This window comes from Corvus cornix, chromosome 3, assembly GCF_000738735.6.
Source record: "Corvus cornix cornix isolate S_Up_H32 chromosome 3, ASM73873v5, whole genome shotgun sequence".
Classification (NCBI taxonomy): domain Eukaryota; kingdom Metazoa; phylum Chordata; class Aves; order Passeriformes; family Corvidae; genus Corvus; species Corvus cornix.
The window spans coordinates 17,988,888-18,010,769 of NC_047056.1; the positions used below are offsets into that span (position 1 = coordinate 17,988,888).

The window sequence follows — 21,882 nt, forward strand, 5'->3', positions numbered from 1 at the left end:
CCTTATGCAGGACACAGGATGGAAAACTGGTTTAGGAAAAAAATCTAATTTTGAGCCCATCAGCTGAGAAAGTCCTGTGTTCTGAGATGCATTGGCTGGGGACCTCCCTGAAGGCCCCTGTCTCAAAGCTGTGAATGATAGCTCATGTGACAGGCACTATGTAAGCATTACATTTGACAAGTCTGACAGACTGCACGCAAGCAGATGTGGCGGACAGAAAAAAAGCTGGACAACAGCAAGAGCCCAGTTTATTTCTTATTCCCTTAAATTTCTTTAGATTGCTAGCACTGCAAATCTTAGTTTACAATTAATGGAGACTCTAGTGCACAGAAAAGCCTTGCACTGGTCTCATTACAAACGTAAGAATCAGGCTCTAAACTGAGTTACAAGTTCCAAGGTAACTAAATCCAAGTTTTATTTCATAACTAAGAAAGAATGATACTCCTCTTAAACCATGTAAAACTATTTTAGGCTTTTCTGTAGATTTCAGCCTCTTCCAGTCCCTGGGACATGGAAGCACAAACATCACTACTCCCAGCCAAACCAAAGTGATTTGGTATGATGTGAACCTTCTGCATGCCTTCAACATGAACACCAGGACAGAGTTAGCCAGGATTTCCCTCCAGTGATTCATTACACGCCAAGTACCTGATATCACATCAACCCATGAAATCTACCTTCTGTGTTTCATAAATCAACGCCATCAGCACAACCAAGCGATGAAATGAAGAGAGATTTGTCATTAAGGTACATAGCAATGATGACACGCTACACACTTCCAGCTCTCAAATCCACTCTCCCTGAATGGTAAGACCAGCAAGTATTCCCACGACTAGCCACAGCTATCATGTGACTAAACCCCGTCCTTACACAGATACATCATCTGAAATCCAATGTCTTGGTTACATGGTTTAGCTCAGTATTTGTAACTCATCTTGGAACTTCTCCAGATAGGAACACTCAGAACACAATACTTTAATTTATGTTTCTGAGCCCTCTGAGTTGACTTAATCTGATACTGTTGGCAGTAAATCTAGAACCTGTGCATTAACTATGCCTTTCTCCACAGCAGATTAACTCTGTGGGAAAAAGTTCAGTATTGCAAGCCACTTCATGCCCAATTTTATAACTCTTGATTTTACATACATCTGTCAGCTGTACAAACTGTATTTTTGTTGTCATCACTGAGAAGTCAGTAATGTTCACTATTGTTTCCACCTGTATTCTCTGGTATTTAATGGTAAAGTCTATACAGTAACTGCCACAAAGGCAGTTTAAAATGTTTTACTGCACTAGACACACAGCAATGCAACAAGGGCAGTGTAAATGCTGCAGACCTCCAGGAGCTTAAGATTTTGTTAGGATTAATAGTTAAAAATATTCCCCAAACAGGCTACCCTGCAGAGCTGGTCTGTCAAACAATCCTGAAAGAACACAGTTACAGTCCTGCTGCTGTTCCAAGGTGTGCAGAAGCCTGCCAAGGCAGCAGTAGAATAAAGGTAAATTATGTACTCAGGAAATGCGGCAATCTCAGTCTGCCCCAAACGATACTGATCTCACGAGCCCTGGCTTCAGAACAGGGAGAGTTTCTTAGTAATGCTTTATTTCTTGAGATGGTTTATAAGGAGAAATCAAACACTAATGCCCAGGAACAAAACCTAAATGAAGCATAATCCACCTTATGAGTTATAGCAAAAAAACATTCTGGACAACATCAGGTTTTACTACATGTAATGGCTTTATGAAATGTATAAATGTTATTGTTCTATAAAATACATTTTTCATTCCAAGAGGCAAATTTTAATTCATATTTATTCAGGACTTTCCTTTCTAGTGCTTTAAACTTACTTTTAAAAGAAAGACGCAGGATTGCCAAATTAAAGGTTTATTATAGTGTTTTTATTAACAAACTTTCATTGGAAAGTTCTGGGCGCATTAACATAGGAGGCACATTGGCTTCGATGTTTGGCATTTGACAGTCAACAGAATTGCACTTCACTGCGATAGCCTTGCCACAACAGTGTGAACTTTCATGGCAAACCTCGGAGCGAGCCTCTCTCCCTGACCTGGTCAGCAGGTGCTTTTTATCATTTTGGTCAGCCTTCAAAACTCGCTCATTCTGCAAAGAATGCTGATCTATCTTGCTCTCAGCTTTCTTTTTCTGCTTTGACAGAGAGGCTTTCTTGCTTTCCACCCCGTTCGCTTCTGTACCACCCTTTTCATCACACTTGTCTGTCTGCTGACAGAATCCCTTTTGGTTATTTGAGACACTGTTCTCACATTCAGAGCAACGCACTATTAGAGGTGCTGCATTTCGGCAGAGGAACTGTGAGGAGCTCATCACCTTTGGAACAGTTCTTACGTTTTCCTCTGGGTTTTGATGAGTGTGTGTATCTGTCCTGTTTATTCTTTGATGTGCCTGGAACTGTTGCATGGACTGGAGGAAAAAATTTTTAGGCAGAGAGTTTTGTGTCATCGTTCTTTTCAGCCTTCCTTGAAGGCAGCTGCAATGGAGGACGTGCTGGACTGGATGCACGTAACCCTCAGCAGCTTGCTGTAAAGCATTTATCGGAGCTACAGAGCTTTGGATCTGCATAGTGCCCGGGGAAGGAGAACACTGGTAACAGAAGGTGTCGCTTAACTGCTGACAGGAGTGCGGACTCCACTTCACTGCCACCTGCTTGTATGCATCAGGACAGCTACACTGCCTGTTTTGAGAGAAAATTGGGCATATGGTGGGTTGGTCAATAGATGTCTGCAGCACAGCTGAACTAGCAACATTTTTGATGCCTTTACCGACTTCACTATTATAGGCTGGATGCATAGGCATACATGAGTTTTGGGGCCTGCTGCTGAAGAGCTCTGAGCAGATATGAGTTTCTTCGTACGTCACTTTCTCTGCAGGGTTACAGATGCCGGTTTGTGATGCCAGAGGCTCAAGCTCATAGTGCTCATGCTCCATTTCTGGTTTCTGATTTCTGGAGTCCAGCTGATACTTGCTAACAGGATGTGATTTGTTTTGACTTCTGCCCCCTTGGGCTCCTGAAAAGGCCTGAGAGAAGGCATTACATTGCAGTTTTTTTGGTAGTGGGATCTGACCACAAGTGCCCTGGGGCCCAAGGCATCGGCACATGCACTGGAAGAAGAACGTTGCGAAAGCCCAACTAATGCACATTATAAGCATCATGAAAGTGCCAAGCTGCGTGTATGCCAACACTGTTGAGGGCATCATCATTGCCCCAGCTACAAATGTAGTCAAGGCAGCCATTGCAATAGCAGAACCCATACGGCTTAGAGAAAAAATGACCTTCCCCTCTCGGTCAGGGTCAGGGGCTAAGCGATAAGCCACTCCATAATGAACAGCAAAGTCCACCGACAAGCCAACAGCCACCGAGATTGTGACAGATTCCAACACGTTCAGCTCCCACCCAAGAAGAACCAGAGAACCTACAGTGACAAAAATAGTTCCAGCTATTGAAACTATTGCATAAAGGCTTATGATTATGTTCCAAGTTGTAAGAAGCATTACGCTAAATGCAACGGCAACTGAAAGGCCCATGGCAATCAGAGTACCATCAGAAAGACTGTCCTGAAGATCATAAAATTCAAGGTTACTCACAAACCAACCATTGCTAAGACCTTCAGGAGCAGAACTAAGCTCACTTGAAATCCACGAGTCCACCTCTTTGTAGAACTGATGCATTTTCTCGTAAGCCAGTGTGAAGAGGTAGGTGCTTTGGAACTCCAACACCACTGCCCTGATGGTGTCATTAAGGTCAAAGCGAGGCCCTGGGGTCTTGCTATCTAAATGGTACCCTGTGCTTCTTTCTAGCTCCATTATAGCTCTCTTGATACATAATTCAAAAACTTCTTGTTTGTATGGAAAGCTCCAGTGGCTGCAGCAAGGGTAAAGAGATGGCTCATCACAGTCTTGATTTTCCATCCACTGCTTAAATGTTTCAATGAAGCAGCTTGTGAAGTCTTGTTCTTCTGTCTGATAAAAAAAGGTTTGATTTCTTAACTTCTGACAGAAACGTAAAATCCAAACCTGTGAGGCTGGGCTAGCGATATTAAAACTTGTATCCAGCTGCAGCTTTCCTTTGCTTTTAGGGTTTAAAGGGTCACCATTATCCTCAGGTGTGACACCCCAAATTACTGTAATCGGCATGTGGAGCTCTTCTCCATGGTGGACACGTTCAAACATAAAAAGTTTTTTGTATTCTGCATCATATCGTTCAAATGGGTGAGAAGACCTAAAAACTTGAAACTCAGAGAGCTCCAGTGACGGCAGTTTCATCTTTGGATTTACACACACAATATATGCTCCACCAATTGTTAAGGCAAGGAACCAGAAAAGCCAAATATACCGAAATTTGATAACAATGCATGGCAAAACTTTCTCAAAAAATATCCTGGATGCTTCTGAGACTGCAAAAATAATCTTGTGGAACATTTGGCACAACACTGTCCAGCAGTTTTTGTTGTTGTATACCCTCTGCTGAGGTTTCTTAAAGCAACTGAAAATATTGAGAAGATATCGTTCATGTAATACAACTACAGCAGGCAGCCATGTAACCATCAAAACATAATTCACCAGAATGGCAGTGCCAGCATAAACACCAAAACACCTGATTGCTGTGATATTGCTGACATAATTAGCATAGAAGGCAGCAGCGGTTGTAAAACTCGTGACAAACATGGAAAGAGCAGCATGTTGCAATGTGATGCTCACTGTCTCCGAGGTTCCAGCATGAGGTTTATCAAACTTTGTGTAGTTCCACACATCACATAAAACAAAAGCATCATCTGCTCCAATCCCAACGAGGATAATCAATGCTGTGAGATTCATGAACGGAAAGAACTCAAAATTAAATACTACCCGATAGAGAAAATAAGAAATAATCAAGGAACTAATTATTGCAAACATAGTCATCAGCGTGATAAACATGGACTTGGTGTACACACACATAACTAACAGAACAATTACAATGGCTATGGCAGGATACACAGTATCCATCAACAGGTAATCCTGAAACAACCTATGTTTTATTCCGAACTCAATCCCTGTGATGGTTGTTACACCATCGGAAGCGTTCCAGTTCTCAAAGTTATCTAGGTAAATACTCATCATGCTTTCCCCTTTCTCGGTCGGGGAGAAGAGCATGCTGTATTTTAAAGCTGGTAAGACATAGTCAGCTGTCTTTGGGCTTAGGAAATCCTTGTCCACTAGGTAGTGAAGGATCTGGTAAACAGCGTTGTACTTGGTACATTTGCGAGGCACGTTAGTACACTTGAGTTGGTCCTTCCTTTTGGCATTCATATCCCAGCAGTCCGGCCCCAGGGTCCCGTTGTAGTAGTATTTGGCACATGTGCGAAGCAGCTTTAGGGTGTGAGAGACATCCCGTTCGACAATTTTCTGACACGATGACCTGTTGTTTAGAATAGCAATATAGTTGCCCAGTGTCCAGCTGGGACAGCACGAAGCAGCAGTGGCTCTCTGGCAGAGATCACCAAACTGGGAATGGGATCTGATCTATATAAAGACAGGCAGGGAGAAAAATCCAATTTAAAGTCTGAAACATTCAGTAACAAAAAAAAAAGCCAACCCAAAAAATGACTTAAAATTATGAAAATTCAGTTTACAGTCCTTTGAGTGTCAACATTTTAAATTCTTACTTCCACACACACTCCTTTTGATCAGTATCCTCTTACATGCAGGAGACTATACCAGTCAGTACACAGACTTGTCACAGTGGCACAGAATTGGCAGAAGCGTTAAGAGCGTTATTTGAAGATCCACTGAGGTGTTTTGTTTCTTTCCAGACTGAGGACTGTTAACTCTCTTCTATTATCTCAAGCTATACTCGTAAGAATAAACAATCAGCCATACATGAATGAAGTTTCATTCTGCTTGGAATCATATCCTGAAGCTCCTAGGAGAGGTAGGAACTTACCATCCAGAAAAGAAGGATGTGATAGCTTTACAATGACTTCCATCACCTCTCCTCTCTTCTACAACCCTGATTTTGTGAGTCTCTTTTAGGTCTTGTACAGTGACAGGCACTGTTCCCGAACAGCTCTGCCTGCTGCCCAGGCACTGCACGTCCCTAAGTCATGCAGGATTTCCAAAGCGCAAGCACAGGATAATTCACTGTCATAAAGCACCCCAGAATAACAGGTCACGCCTCTGAATGCTGCACCCACGGTGGGACAAAGTCCCAAGAGTTGACTCAGGAGTGGAGTGGAGGCAGCTGCAGCAGCAAGGCCAGAGAAGTCAAAGGGATGAGCAGGCAACAGTGGCAAGCGCAGAGGGGACGGAGCTGGGACATGGGGAAGCACTGCTGTTGTCAGCTCAAGCAACTGCCCAAAGCCCAGAACTTTACAGAAATGATAGCAATTTTAACATTCTGGTTAAAGATTCTCCTGAACTAAATGAGTCTTAATCCCTTATGGGGATATTTTTCTTTCGCTTCTAGAATATTCCAGATTTAGTCAAAGACAGTAAGAGCACAACTTCGCTAAATCGCCACAAGACACTTCTACGCAAACTGAAAGTAACTGTAAACCAGAAGCGAAACTCTTAAGTAACAAGGTTAGATCAGGGAAATCTTCTCAAGTTGAGAAAACTCAATCTTTGGAAAGCACAAGGAATAAAAGTCTCAAAAAATAGAACTTCTGTTATATGTGACAAAGTAGAATTAGTCCTTCAAATATTATAGTTACATATGTAGAAGTTCTGTTTTAATCAAGTTACACAGAATGAACACATATTAATACAGTCACATTAATAAAGCCATGTGCTTCAGATTTTATAGGACTGGGCCCTGAAACAGTTGTCCATGTATGCTTTAAATTTAGGTGATCTGTAAGAAACCACTTAGCCTCTTTTTACTTTTTTTTTCTTCAGCAAAATTGCACAGGTTTATTATTAGCAATCCTTCATAATGCAGACAAAAAAAATCCACTCGGAGATTCTCTCAGCAGTTATAAAAGCTTTAATATGGACCAAATTTTGTCAACCAGTTTCTGAACAATAACAAACTGGCATTCCAAAAAAACAGGATAATTCACATTTGATTGTTTCCAGATAAAAACACTCACACATGCAAACTCAGGAAAAACGGAACAACCCACTAAATAAAAGGAAGCACTGGAATAGCATATGGGTGTTTTTCATGGCACATCTCCAGGTTAGCCCTATGAGGATATAATAGGCAAACTGGGAGGAGAGGATTGTATTGTCTTCTCAATGTTTTCAGGTTCAAGATGGGACAATGAGGTTTATATACTGTTCTTCTACACTTGCTGCAGGCCATAAACATTCACTGGCAAAATAACTGCTGCCAAAGATAAAGTAACATGAGCTGGCAGCTGGAAATTAGAAAGTAAAATACAAAACTTAGCTCCTGATAGCTCATTAAAATACTACGTAAAATGTTAATAGATTGTAGCATTGGGCTTTGTTGGTGATCCAAAGGAACTGGAAAGGTCATTCTGGTGTTTCCAGACCTGGTCTGCCACTGGCACCATTTTAATTTATTTTGGAACAAGTAAGGAAACTAAACTGTGTAACCTGCATACATCTGTGGGCAGATCTGCCCACATGGGTCTCTGCAGTAACAGAAAATCACAAATCCACTGCTTTGGGGAAGCACTCTGAAGACATAATATACAGTCTTTGAAGTTTATAAAATAACTGTTTACAGTTTATAGGGAAAACATTCTGCAATTAACAGGTAAAAAAAAAACCCAAGCCTTCTTATCCAAGTAGTAAAAAATGAGAACACCTATAACTATTTTGTATATAAAGTTTCCATGAAGATTTTAGGACTAGCATATGCTGAGCAGCTGCAGGATAGAGCCCCTAAGTGTCAGTAAAACCTATAGTTAAAGTAGTTACAAGCAGATGGGAATACAGTTAAACACATAGAGGATATGCTGTTTGTTCCATACTAAAGCCAATAGTAGTTGGCACTGATATCCTGCTTATCACCAGGAAAATACTTAAATTCTAAGGTTTGACTTTCCAGAAAGCAGTGCCTGATTTTCCTGTCTTCGAATACAGAAAGTTTTGCCACTTAATTCACCAGAACTGTGGCCCTAAGCAAGCATGAACTCAAAACCAAAAATAACTACGGCCAGAAAAGAGTTTGTAAGTTCAGGAGGTCACCAAAGTCATGGATTTCTTCCTATGGCTGCAGTGCAAGTCAGCATCCTCTCCCTCCCTAGGGACTGGCTGCTACCAGAACTTAGCATTCAGAAGTGGGACATGGCACAGCACTTTGTGAGTTCTAAGAAGTGTTAGAAGTACTTAAAAACTGCTAGAAAGTGTTAAAATAATTCAAAATGTTATTTGTAAGTAACAAGCATTTAAAAAATAAACCATGATAAAAACTTCATCCCTTTCTGAGCCCTGAATACCTAATTTTTGTAATAAATTTACATGCACAGACCAGTAGTAATAGCAAAACCTAACCATATTGTTTTCTATACTAACTAGCTAAAAATCAATGCTGCTACCATGATGCACTGTTGTTCTACCCAGCTGAGGTGTTCAATTACTTTATTCTTAAGTAAATTACAAATAAAGATCTACAAAAACATTATTTACAACAACATTCTCTATAAAAATCTACACAACTGTGGGTGTAGGTGATGCAGCAAACATTTCATTTTCTGAAGTGTTCTTATTTCGAAGGAAGAGCTGGTTTTATGGGGCTTGTTTGTTGCAGTAAAGTAGTTTCATCCTTACCTCACAAAGTATAGCAGTATTTGAAATAACACATTATTATCAAGGTGAGCAGATGGGGAGGAACAAAAGAAAAACTCCTCAGGAGTAATGCAATCATTGCAGAGATATTCTTCAGAGGTAATTAACTGTCTTCTGGTAAACAGAATGATGTTTTTTAATTCAGACTGCATTGCTTTGCAATGACCTACACTGCCTGGGATTCAGCTGCATCAGCTGCCTGTGTGACTAAACCTCTACAGTTAAATGCACAGATTAGCATCTCCTCCCTCAGTCCCAATTTTTACCCTTGTTAAAGGTTACTCTCCCCTGGATCTCCTGATGGAACTGGTGATGTGAAGACTCATTCAAAACTGAGCTGGGCTGCTTCAGATACTGTACTTTGCTCACCTGGCTCGTTCTGATTGCAAGAGATAAGGGACAACCACATGAGCCATCCTGTCAGTGCAATCATCTCTGATGGGGAAATAAGGAACATTTCATGAGCGTGTGAGGACAAAACCCACTTCCACCAAGGGAGGCCAACCAGGACAGAATGCCTGTCAGCAGACTGCCAAGGAAGATTCATTATACAATGTTCCACTACACCTCAATGTTTTAAGCAAGCGAACGATGGCTGTTGTAGAGAAAACAGTTTGGGAATTTGCTCAATTAATACAGTTGTCAAAAAGAAAATGATCAATCTAATAGTGAAGATATTTCTCATTAAATAAATGTTGTATAATATGAATTAAATTGTTTACGATTTTTTTGCTTTGGAGGAGAGCAAAATGGAAATAAATCATTCAGTATTAACAGAAGAAAAACATATTGCTTCATACTCAGAGGTTCAAAGGACTCCAGCAAGTGACAAGCTTGTATTTTACAAATAAAGTTTAAATAGAAAATTATTATTACTCTTTAAATATCATTATCCACATATAGTTAACTGGGCTGTATTTCTAGCTACTGTACCTATGTTCCTTTGCTGTCCATTTGCAACCTAAACTAACAAAAAAAAACCCAACTAATTTGAGTGACCCACTGGGTGTCAGAGAAAACGGCATATACTATGAGGTTATAGCTACTTCACCTGAAGGTGAAAAAGCAATAAAAATCAATTATTTGCTGGAAAACAAGAACAAAACTCCATGGAGTAATATTCTATGAGGAAACACACAGTAAAAATTAAGACAGTCCTTTCCTGAGGCAACCCTCTTCTACCCCATTCTGGATGCTAGGAGTAGAAAATCCACAGAAATCCCCCTATATAATCGGATTTACAAATTGAAAGTTGTTTTCTAACTTCATGTGCATGACCATTTGGCAGGAGGTGAACCACATAAAGACCTCTCAAATGCTACTGGATGGCAGTGGGCAGCGAAACAAAGTTTCAAATACACATCCTGTATCTGCAAGTTAAACCAATGCTGTATTTACTTACCCTCAAGTTGTCTACATTGCACATTGACTTAATTGCATTCAAATTCCATAAATTCTCTCCTTCTGTTGATGTAAACACCACTCGTGAATAGCGATCACCTGAAATTACAGGAGGGGGTTTTCACTGATTGTTTGGGCGGGCCTGGTATCAAAGGCAAAATCCCACCACTCCAATGACACGCACGAAATCTTTGTCGAGTCATGGCAATTCACCTCCTTTTCAACATGAGCTGTTTATCTGTAAGACTCACTCCACATGAAAGTTTCTATTTCCTTAAAGTGCTTATAGTAAATATGGCATCTTCAATACTATATACCACTCAGAAGCTCTACAGACTTCTATTCAAGCAAACTATCTTCTGAAATATGACAAACAAAAATCAAAAGATCTAATCAGCAAACTATGAAATTCTTGGCACAGCATAATGGCAGTACACTGATAATAGTAATCAAAGGCTTATTTAGTAAGTCATTTGGGAATATAAATAATAATTATAAAGCTGTTTCTACAAGAATGTTTTTGCTTTAGAAGCAAATGACTGGAGTGGAAATTGTTGTGATATCCTTGAGGCCATTTTCAAGAATTCCACAGTTCAGACACATGGAGCTTAAATTACAAATTAAATCGCATTTATCAGCAGACAGATTTAGGAAAGGAAATAATTACTTAGTGGCAGTGAGATCTGTCTGCAGAGCTCACAAGAGAAACAAATACACAAATATATAGTACTGCCTAATGCAGTATGGTACTTTAGGATAAGAAATATTATCACATTAATTAAAATATTCCAAAACCCCAAAAAGCTGAATTTTTCCCACTGCTGTGAAGCTGCAGAATTTTTGCCTTTCACAAGACAGCAATGAAAAGACTCAGGGATAGTGCTTTATGATCTCCAGCCATGCCTTAGGATCAAGGGAACTGAAATGTAGAGATCCTGGAGCAGACAAAGAAAGATACCAGGAATGACAAAAGTGGGTCAAGAGGAAATCAACTGTTTTCTTTACATAATGGACTGGCAAATTTTCCCATAAAAGCACGATTCCTTCATGACTGTTGCAACTGAGACTACACAGAAACACTAGAGGAAAGAATGATAGTGAGACTGTGCAGGAACAGTGGCCTGGATAAGAGGAGCTAATTCCACTTCAAGTTAATGCTCAGCAGAGTTCCCAGAACATTTCCTCTTCCTTACTCATGATATGCTCAGTCTAATTTGGTTCTTTTCACAGGAGCAGAAATGATGACCTTGCTCCCATCCTCCTCAAGACCATACTGTAATTGAAAAAAAGAATAAAAATCTGTTCTTCACCCCAGTTTCCCCTGGTCATTGCTCTCTTAGACCAAGTAATCTAAACAAATAATTTCACAATTGTGTTTTTGTGCTCTGTTATCAGTCCTCACATGTGGAAGTAGCCACAAAAGAGCTCAGGTCATTCTACGAATAGAGGCAAGATCTACATCTCAAATGCACTTTCTGCCAGAATAGCACTTATCAAAGTTCTGCAGTGTGCCTTGTAAAAAGTCAAAAGACTTTGTCTTTTTTGTCCTCAAGTTTAACTTAGTCAGCTTCATAAGCCTACAGTGCCTTAAGGTGGGGATTTTCAATTTTTACTTTTGTTTCTTTAAGGGGGATGTTTTCTTTGTTGTTTTCTTTGGTGTATATTTTTTTTTCCTTAAACAAACCCCTAAATTCTGTACAAAATAAAACCAGTGGATGCCTTTTAGGACATATACAGGAAAAGTATTTTGATTTAGGTTTTTTAGAATTCAGCTAACGGCCCAGATAAAATACAACTTCTTCCCTAATGTGAATTAAGCACTACCTCTCTAGTCACACACAAAACACTGATTTTACAGTGTTCAGCACTACCAAGAACTAGTAAAATTCCTTACAGGAAATGGAAACGCTTAAAGGAAGCACTTTAAGATAAACACAGTTTATTTTGAGAAAGAACCAATAGAACACAACATTTCAGCCCAATTTTCTCAAGATTTCTGCACACAGAAAGAAGGTGCTTATTGTGTGTATACATTAAGTAAAAATATCTTCCTAATATGGCCTACAATATACAGAACAGTTCAGGAAACATTGAACTGGCAGAAGTTTTTAGTCTTCCTTCCATCATTTCTCCACTTACTTGGAATATCACAGAAAAAGGTATCCTTGTGGAAGTTCCAGTCTGCTTGCCTCTTCTCTCTTTCATAGTGATCATCTGACCATCTGTCATCTTGATGACTAAACCAAAACAAAGTTTTACTTTACCTTAGCAAAGAAATTATTAAAAGAAGCACCATCCAAACAAGTCACACCTTAACAGCTCTTAGACATGAGAAAACATATTTTTACTGATGTGATTTTGGCATACAATAACTGATACAGTAATTTAATTTTTTGTTTAAATTAAGAGACTTCAAATGGAAGGACATTGAGTCCAGTACTGAAAATACCCATAGAGAAAAGTAAAATTAAACATTTTTTAAAAGAGCTTGCAATGGGAAATATCTAGCCTGATATGAAAGGCCTTAAGAACTGTAGACTATTAGATTGTGTATTTATTGAAATCAGTGGCAGTATATATATTAACTTCAGCAAGCCCTGGTGAAAGCACAATGTACCTACAAAAACCACCAATAAAAGAAAGTGCATTTTTACTACAAAGTTTTACCTTTTAGCTTGCTCATCTGCATATTTGAAAGGATAGTTTGCAAGTGTTGCTTTGTACCCTGTGTTTTTCACCATGTTGTTCCATGTGACCAATCTCTGTCCTATGGCCGTCCCTCTCGGTTCAAAACCCTAAGGGGAGAGAAGCACAAAATTCCATTGATGCTTTTCATTCTTCGGCTCCAACGGGAGAGCGGAAACACGATCAAAGTGATGGATAGTTTTCATTATGAAGCATAATTACTCCAGACATCTACTTTTAGAGGTAAAATGCTTTATGACAGGTCAGACAAAATAATGACCGACTGTAGAGAGTGATGAGGGATTAAGAATTCTTGCACGTCCTACTGCTCTCTCTGAGAAGAGATGATGATTTAGTCCATCAAATGTTCAATACTTGGTTTTCAGAGGAAGGGCATTTTACGAAGTCCTCTTCTGTATCTCAATTATCACTCTCTATTGATTAAATATGATTAAAAACTGTCAAGTATATCTTCTCTATTTCTCCAAGAATAAGGCAAATCTTTAAATAATTTTGAAAGTGACTTTGAAACAATTTTAACTTGGCTGTTTTCAAGAAATATCCATTACATATGGATATGTACAGATACACATACTATACTATAACAATAACTTACAGAAACAGTTTATTTTTATTTGAGGATAATAATTAAATGCCACATTTTCAATAAAAAAGTCCTGAAAGTTACTCATGCTTAAGAGCATTCATGGAAAGTGAAAAATAAGTGCAGTATTTAATAGAATCTGATAAAAATTACTTTTAGTCTTTCAATATGGCTATCACTTCATCCCCAGAAGGCCCTTAGAATCCCCTTCTCCTTTAACAGCTCCTGGCCTTCACTCTTTGAAACCTGAGTTAGAATGTACGGTCTGTGCTGTACATCTACAACTCAGATGAATTTACATTATTCAGTCTGAAGCAGTTCTGTTGAAGGACACATGACCTTAGAAAAATGCAGAGGGAATTGAAACTAGTGGATAACATTCTCTGATTGCAACTGCAGCTTTGTGTTATCATTTGCTGCTCCGATGTCAAGGTTGGGCAATTGTCAACACTGTGTCAACTGCTGTACTTGCATTTGCTGTTTACTGGTTCCACTGAAAAAACAGCAAACAAAAAATACTTATTTGAAAGTACAACTGATTAATATTGACTTACCAGCAGTGGATCAGAGAAATCTGGAAGATCTGGAACTAATATTCCCACGAGAGCACACACCACTATGAGCACAGTGCACATGCCCAGGACCACCACGGGCCAGTCGGCAATGAGCGCGGCGTAGCTACGGGAGAGGAGCAGGGACAGGTGCTACAGCAACGAAAGCCGCACACAAAACTAATCCATACTTCTCTAAAGAGCTTTTCATAGCAGACTATTATTTTTCCCCAGGATTCTGACAAAAATGCAAGCTTATCCATTATTGCAGACCACTAGAAAAAGATGCTTTGTTAGAAATTTAATGAGAAAAAACATCCTTAGTTCTTTTTTTAAAAAACTTAAGTATTTTAAAGAAAAAAAATCAAAGAAAGAAAAAGATCACTTTTAAAGTAGAACCCAAAGAAAACATTTCCTCTATTTTTGAAACAGCCATTAAAAAAAATTCAAACCTTACATACTTATGATCCATGAAATCTTTTGTAGTTCAAAGATGCAAGGGATTGGCAACATGATGCATAAACTGATCAACATTAATTGTCTAGTTTTACAGCATAACATCCATCCTTGGATTTTAACACCTAGTTCATTCTAAATTTTGAGTGGAGGAATTTTTGTATTCTAAAAATACAAACCCAATTTTTATTATTTTTAAAAAATATTCTTATTTTTGTTAATTCAACAGCAAAATTCAGAAAATTAAGTGAAACCAAGAAATCTTAATTTCTAAATTATTTTTCTTCCAATAAAGACTCGAATTCATAGACTTTATGTTTCAAAAGCAATATTGTCTAATATTGGGAGCAGAGAGAGTACAGAAGTCTCACAGAGGCATTAGAAAAGAAACTACAGGCTATGAATCCTTCTATACAAATGGTCTCTGTACACACTAAATATTGATTAAGAAGATCTCCACTCTTATTTCCTCAACTTAACAAGCAGCATAACATAAAAGTTTATAGCAGAAAGCTCCTTTACTTACTTCTACTGTCTTAAAAGATTATGGCTCTTTTTCAGTTTTAAAAGCAACTTCCTAATTAATCACATTACAATTGTCAGCTCGACAGAAATTTTCTGTCCTGCTGCTAAGAAGAGAGGGATTGTCCATCTCCACACCCCAGCAGTGGTTTCCCAACATTCTGACTGCAAAATCCATGGCATGAGCAAGCTTATTCCTGTTTTTCCATAGCATGTGGAAATAGGCACCTCTACGGGTCCAAGTAGAGCTTTAGGGAGCAAGGAAATCCAAAGCACTGGGTGTTTCTCCATTTCCCATTAGGTAAACATGGTAAACTCTGACATGTTCACACAAGAGGTTAATTAGCAGAAGCTTGAAAAGCAATCTGAAGTCAAAGTTTTCATTAAAGTCAGTCACAAAGGGGCAGCTTGCCAAATGAGCAATTGTACAAAGTAGAAGTGAGGGGAAGTAAATGACCTAATAGAATTTTCCTATTTATAGGACTAAATGTTTTTATAAACACCAAGCTAGACTGACTAGCCATTACAGACATTTGCTCTGAAGTCATAAAAGTTATACCCCAAAGTTTTATTTTCCTATTCATCACTAGTGCCAGATTTACCACTTTGACATGTTGTCTCTACACTTCCATTCTCAGTTGAGCAGTCTTAAATTGGGTAAATTCTATCAGCTGTAAAAGAAATTCTGTCCTAAGTGTCTAATGTGATAATAAGCCACATACAGAACACAGTAAGTGCTTGTTTACACCTGCAAATTTTTTCTGTTTCTTATACCACATACTGAAATTCTGATAAGCAAAGCTGACCTGGGCTGACAAAAGGACTGACCACTCCATGTTTAATTTTACCTGTCTGAGCATCATTTAGTGCTGCTGAGGGCTCTGGCTCCCACCAAGTTACCTAAAAAGCAGCCTCAATCCCATCCCACCATACATGGCTAAAGAGATGGCAGGTTTTTAAATTTTTTACCCATTAAAAAGCCATTACATGAATTTAGTTACTTTTTCTTTCCTCTGAAGAGGAAGCCACTGCCCTGATACATTCAGCATAAATGACCACTTGCCTCAAAATGCCTGACTTTAAGGGGAAAATGCTTAAATCAATTCCTCAGTGGAGGAATCACATTCAGAAAGGATATCCTTAGTGCTAAGCACATCCTTCCTAAATCAGGATAAAACCTCCCACTTTTGGATGCCTCATTAAAACTGTTTTTTGGTTGTGCAGTGACCTAGACATATATCCACACAGATACCTTTTCTTCTTTCTTTTTCATCCAAACTATTCCAGTACTGAATGCTGAACTCATGTAAGTTTGACACTGAGTGAAATACCACTTTTTATGCCATTTTGCCCTGTTTTCGGTCTGTTAGAATGGTACTAATTTTAACTAGCTATGTACCATTAAAACGCATATAACTTTCATTAATTTATTTCCTCCTGATGTTTTCCACACACCTATAAGAGGTTTGATTTGTTTTTAGTTTTTTTCCCTTCATGTTTTACGTAATTCAAAATGCTTAGGAGATACAGTAATTCATTCTATATTTAGCACCACTAAAAGCACCACTGTTTTCAAGCAGTTTGTCCAAAGGTGATCCAAGACCTCAGATGTTTTCTTCAAAAGGAGAAGGTAAAAAAGCTAGTGCTTAGTTTTTCTTCCCATTTTAAGCTACAGCGTAATGTGTGGCTAGAGTTAACTTTTCAATTCAGCCCCTATATACAGATGTCCTCAGGTTCAACCACTCCTCAGGCTCATACAGAGACAGAAATGTACCATATACAGTTTCTGTATTGTAAAAAGCTCACTCTGAGCAAGAGAGATTTGTGTGACCCAAATCGCATCAACACACAGACTTCTGTAACTCAAAACAGATACTTAACAAACAGGCCTGCTCTTCACTGACAGCAATTGTAAAGATGGATTGTGTTTTTAACATATTTCACTTGAGATGGTTTCTTGTTGCCATTACTGATGCGCCAACAGTTTTAGACGCAATGCTCTGTTATTTTCTATGACCCTGCCACGCTACAGAGCCTATACAATCCAAACCCAGCGTTCTAGATTGCATGGGGTTTTAGGAAGAATTAAAAACTACTATGATTAAATTTTCTTAAACTTGTCTGTCAGGTCTGTTTATCACTATTGATGATACAACCAAGCCACTTCTCAGAGCAACCCTTAATCAAAAAAGTACTGAGGCATGGAGTTTCCATGCTTGTGGAGGTAGTGTACATACACACAAAGAGAATGGCAGAGATTGTAATAAAAATGCCATAAAATAGTTGAAAACAAGAAGCATTGAAATCTGCATAGATTTTAAATTCTGGCCTATTATTAATGAGAAGACTGCTTTTCTGTCTGTAAATAGAGCCTGAGTTTGGCTGTCTTGTGCGTTCTATCCCCTTCCTGCTCCCCCAGGATTCACAGGTAAGTTATTAGGGATGGTAAGGAACTTATCCCTGGCTCCTTGTTTCAGTGTTGATTTAGGGACCCATTGCAGAGGGACCCTGCCTCCCCAGTCTCCTGTGGCAGTTGCAGAAGTTTACTACTCACTGCCTAAAGAAATACGTTTAAAATCTGCTTTAAATTGAATGCTTATTATTTTCTTTGAATATTCCTTATTCTTGCTTTGTATGGAGAATAACAGCTTTGCCATCATATCATCTACCACCTTTACAATTCCACAAACCTCAGCTGTGACAGCATTGCACCTTACCTTTTTGGTAACTTGAATGGTCTGGCTGGTCTGAAAGAAGGAAAAAAAAGAGAGTAATTGAGAATGCATGAAATACGCATGCACACATCAATTTGTTTAATTATTCTCATACATGGGTAAGCATATAAATTATAAAAATCAGATATTTTAGGATATGAATTATTTTGAAAGGCCCACAATCATATTCAATTGAGTCTTTGCAAACAAGTAGTTCAGAGAATAATTACAGCTACAGACAGCTGGGTTTTCAAAAGTGGAATTTTATGCAGCTAATTTTTGGGATTACTACTCCAGAGGCTTTTCCAGTTTTCAACAAGAGACCAAATAAACTAATGTGATAAAAATTCAATACTATTGAAAATCATGACAAAGTTTGCATATGATGGGAACAGACAACCACAACACCATGTTCTGACTGTAATTCACAAAACCTCTTAATTATCCTTTGTAATTCCATTAAAAAGAATTAGTTTGACCATAAATTATGTCTTGCCATAATAAAGGAAACAGAATGACATAGGGCACCTCTATAAAATATTTTTATGCAATGTTTTGTTACTTCTTAAAAATGTAATATAAAGTATATTATTTTGAGGAGGAGATAGCAAACCCAAGCGAAAATTATTGTTATCTGACACTGTTCAGCGGGCACTTCAATTTGTTAGCTACTGGACCACAAAGTTTCCCATAAATTCCACTTAAAAAAAACTTCATGAAGAATCTGCAAGTCCTTTCAAGAATGTGACATAAAATCACTCCAAAGGCGTAACCATAATACAGCTTCAGTTAAGTTATGGATTTGTTTTACCACCAAGGACATATTTAATATTATTTCTTTAAAGAAGTACAGAAAGCCCTGAATTAAGAGGCAGGTACTTGCATAAAACAGACCATTTAGTAACATCACACCAAGGTTGCCAAAAGCATAGATTTGTATGCCTTCACACACAGATAAACAGTTCAAACTTCAGACTCCTCAGAGATTTTCAGAAAAACTTAATCCACTACACAGAAATGAAATTTGCTGTTCTTCAAAGTAGTAAGAGTTGTTTACTACTACACAGTAGTAAAATTTGCTCCTTACAGCCATGAGGAAGTTGAAGAAAAACAGAATAACCAGTCTGCAGTTGCAGTGACTCAAGGATTAAGGAAAGGTACAGACAATGATTCTCTGTTAAATTCAGCCACAAAAATTAAGACTAAATTTATAAAGTGTCACCAACGCTCACAAGATGCACAAATCTGACTTTCAGATGTACTGAACATACCCAATTCCCTAACTAATCCCAAAAACTGCTGGTACCACTACAAAAGACTCACCAGGAGCCAGAATGTAGAGAAATCCAACTAAACTGAGTTCTGAAATGACTTTGAACAGTAAGTTCCTCGAGGCTGAAAAGAAGTTGAGGCAGGCTCGGGGGACTGCTTGTTGTCTGATCTACAGCCTCAACCACAAACCCAACTTTTCCCAACTCAGGCTAGACTGGAGGGTAAGAAACCACGTGCTGAAGTCAGAACTCACTCAAGCTGAATCTGGAGTTAGTAACAGGACTCTGGATGAAGAGCCCCTTTCACAGACTTGGACCAACACAGAGCACTCACTGAATGTGCCTTCCCGACTGTATGGAAAAGGGGGCAAAGCCACAGTGTTGGGAATAACAATTTTTTAAACTGCAGCATAGACTCCGGGGTTTACAGATGAGAGAGAAATATAAACAGACATATTTACTGTTACTATTGTGATTCAAACGTGGATTCCTAGCTTTCATTTGTAAAGATCTGAATTTCCATATACATTCAGTCACTTGTTTTTGTCTATGCTTTAATGGACTCTGCCATGAGCAATAATATCAGACAACTCTTTGGCACAAGCAAAGTCACCCAAGGACAATGATTAATGCAGGCTTTGTATTTGTGCTGACTTTATAAAGGTTTCTGTGACAATTCCGGTTTATATTAGCAGGTAAAATTGTTTTTTTTCAAATAAATACCTACCTTATCCCCTTACTCCTGGTCTAGTCTCTGTTTCTCAAGGCATCAGGGGCTACTTTAAAATTAAATTTGCCTAATTTGGTTTACACAAAATGGGTAAAAATACCAACACAATCATTCCTCATCCTCCCCTTTCCCATCAAAACCAAAGTACATTTCCCTCTGTTTCCTCCACCTGCAAAAAATATTCAGTGCTGAACAAATTACGATGATTAAGTTCTTCAAAGTTAAGGAGGGTTAAAGGTCACACCTGCTATCAAACTGTTTTGTTTCGAAAAGCATGCCTTGAAAAAACCTGGGTACACCCGGGTGAATTCCAGCAGTGTAACCAATCCCTTGCAGCTGTTGTGATGACTCTATTATATTGGTCAATAGGAGAAGTTATCCCTGAAAACTATGCCCCAAAATTCTTTAGTTATGCTCTAAAATACAGAAATGCATGGCAAAACCAGATCTTTCCCACTTAATTAATGTTGCTGTATCTAATTTTTGAAGTATTATGCTTTCATTGAGCCAGTTTAAGTAACACCATCAGCCTCCAAAAAAAAGGGTGGACAAAAGAGTCCTCATCAGTTTTCATGAGAAAGAAATGGTGAATTCCATTCTTTTGCTGGGACAAAAGCCAAGTTGATCTGTGTATTAAATTACCTTTATACTTAGTTCTCACAAGTCTGATAGCAGAAAGTGACTATTACAGTTGTTTGTGACAAGACCAGCACAACCAAGTTACTACATAAACTGCAGTCACTGATTAAAATCTAATAAATACTTTGCACCAAGAGGGGAAAAGGAAAAGAGGAAGGCAAGGACCAGCTCTGTTCTACGTCCATTCACTGTGAGTGTCAGACCCTGCTCAACAGATGCTTTGCTTCATCCTGTCCTTTCCTAATGGCAAGTTTTGTCTGAACATCACACAATTAAGAAACACAAAAAGAAAAGATAAATAGATTGGTTAAAACCCCCAGATGTTTCTCAGCCTGAAATGTATTTTGGATGACCAGCATCCTTCTGTGTAACATGGTGAAAAGGAGGAGCGGTGTCTTTAAAAAGGGCTGCTGTAACACCAGCAAGTTTACTCTCGGAAACAAAAGAGCATCAGAAGGATTGATCATGTTTGGACTGGACTATTGCAGCTCTAATTATTCACCTTTCCATCCTAAATAAGCACTTAACCTCAGTGTTTCTACCATTATTTTGAACAGTGAGGTAATTTGTTCCTTTGTGTACATACCTACTCAAATAGGGGCAGTTCACAGGTATAAAAAATAGGATTGCTTTACGTATTTTTCAGTCTGAGAAAGACAATGATCAGTGCTTGAGCTTCCTGGAGGGGAACATGCTGTGCCACATGACAACATCCTGACTTTGGGTTCCCAGGGAAGCCAAAGTCTCCTTTTGATTATAGCACTGAATGAGTGTTCTCATGGACAGGGTATATCAGAGAGGGGAGTTTGGTCCTAATTTCAAGAATCATAATGGAAAACAAGCTTTTGGAAATCCTATGTAGTATTAAATCTAGTTTATAACCTTCATGTCACCTGGGCATCACACGGCACAAAGCAATGTTTCAAAACATGCTCCTCAGCGTGGGACTGCTGCAAATTAATTGAACACTTAATAATAACACTATGGCTGGTTTACTGCACATGCAGCGTGTTTCATTAATCTAATGTATTTCAGGGAAACACAAACCTGAATGTGTCAGAGGACAATAAGAGTATCTAGATATTCCAAGACACTCTTTTCCAGGCTTTCTTCACAAACCTCGGCTGTGAGAAAGGTACCAAAGTAAGCAACCCCAAGGAATCAGTATTTGCTGCTTTCTTAGTGGGTGCAAGAAACCCTGCAGAACGTAGCCATGGAATAGAAAACTAGGAAAACAAGCTGTGTTTTGAAGCATACTCTGAAGAGTTTTCTAGTTGTTGTGAAGCACCCACCATTTCAAAAAAGTGTTAAAAAGGCAGCTATCAATAACCTAGGAGGTTGAAAGAGATATTAACATGATTTTAAATAGGAACATTCCTGCTTACACTGACAGTAACGTTCACTGGGGGTCTTTTTTTCGAGTCAGCTAAAAAGCATTAACACATTCCAAATCATATCTTCGCACTAACTTATCCAAACATTACCTTGCTAAAATTCCTATCACAATTCTGGATATTGCCCCGGCTAAACATTTGATTT

At 38.6% G+C, this 21,882-nt stretch overlaps 1 protein-coding gene across 5 annotated transcripts in view; it reads right to left on the reverse strand.

Annotated features, from left to right (window-relative positions):
- Positions 1-1,714: 1,714 nt before the first annotated feature.
- The window catches only part of DISP1 (dispatched RND transporter family member 1), an 87,372-nt gene continuing 67,204 nt past the window's right edge, over positions 1,715-21,882 (reverse strand). For all 5 annotated transcript variants that reach the window (XM_039569398.1, XM_010393564.4, XM_010393562.4 and 2 more), the window contains exons 3-8: positions 17,707-17,736; positions 14,015-14,138; positions 12,839-12,966; positions 12,311-12,408; positions 10,173-10,270; positions 1,715-5,533 (exon numbers count right to left, since the gene is read on the reverse strand). In XM_039569398.1, coding sequence (XP_039425332.1) covers positions 1,889-5,533; positions 10,173-10,270; positions 12,311-12,408; positions 12,839-12,966; positions 14,015-14,138; positions 17,707-17,736 — 4,123 coding nt within the window. In that variant the 3' untranslated portion in view covers positions 1,715-1,888. The remainder of the gene's footprint in view (positions 5,534-10,172; positions 10,271-12,310; positions 12,409-12,838; positions 12,967-14,014; positions 14,139-17,706; positions 17,737-21,882) is intronic.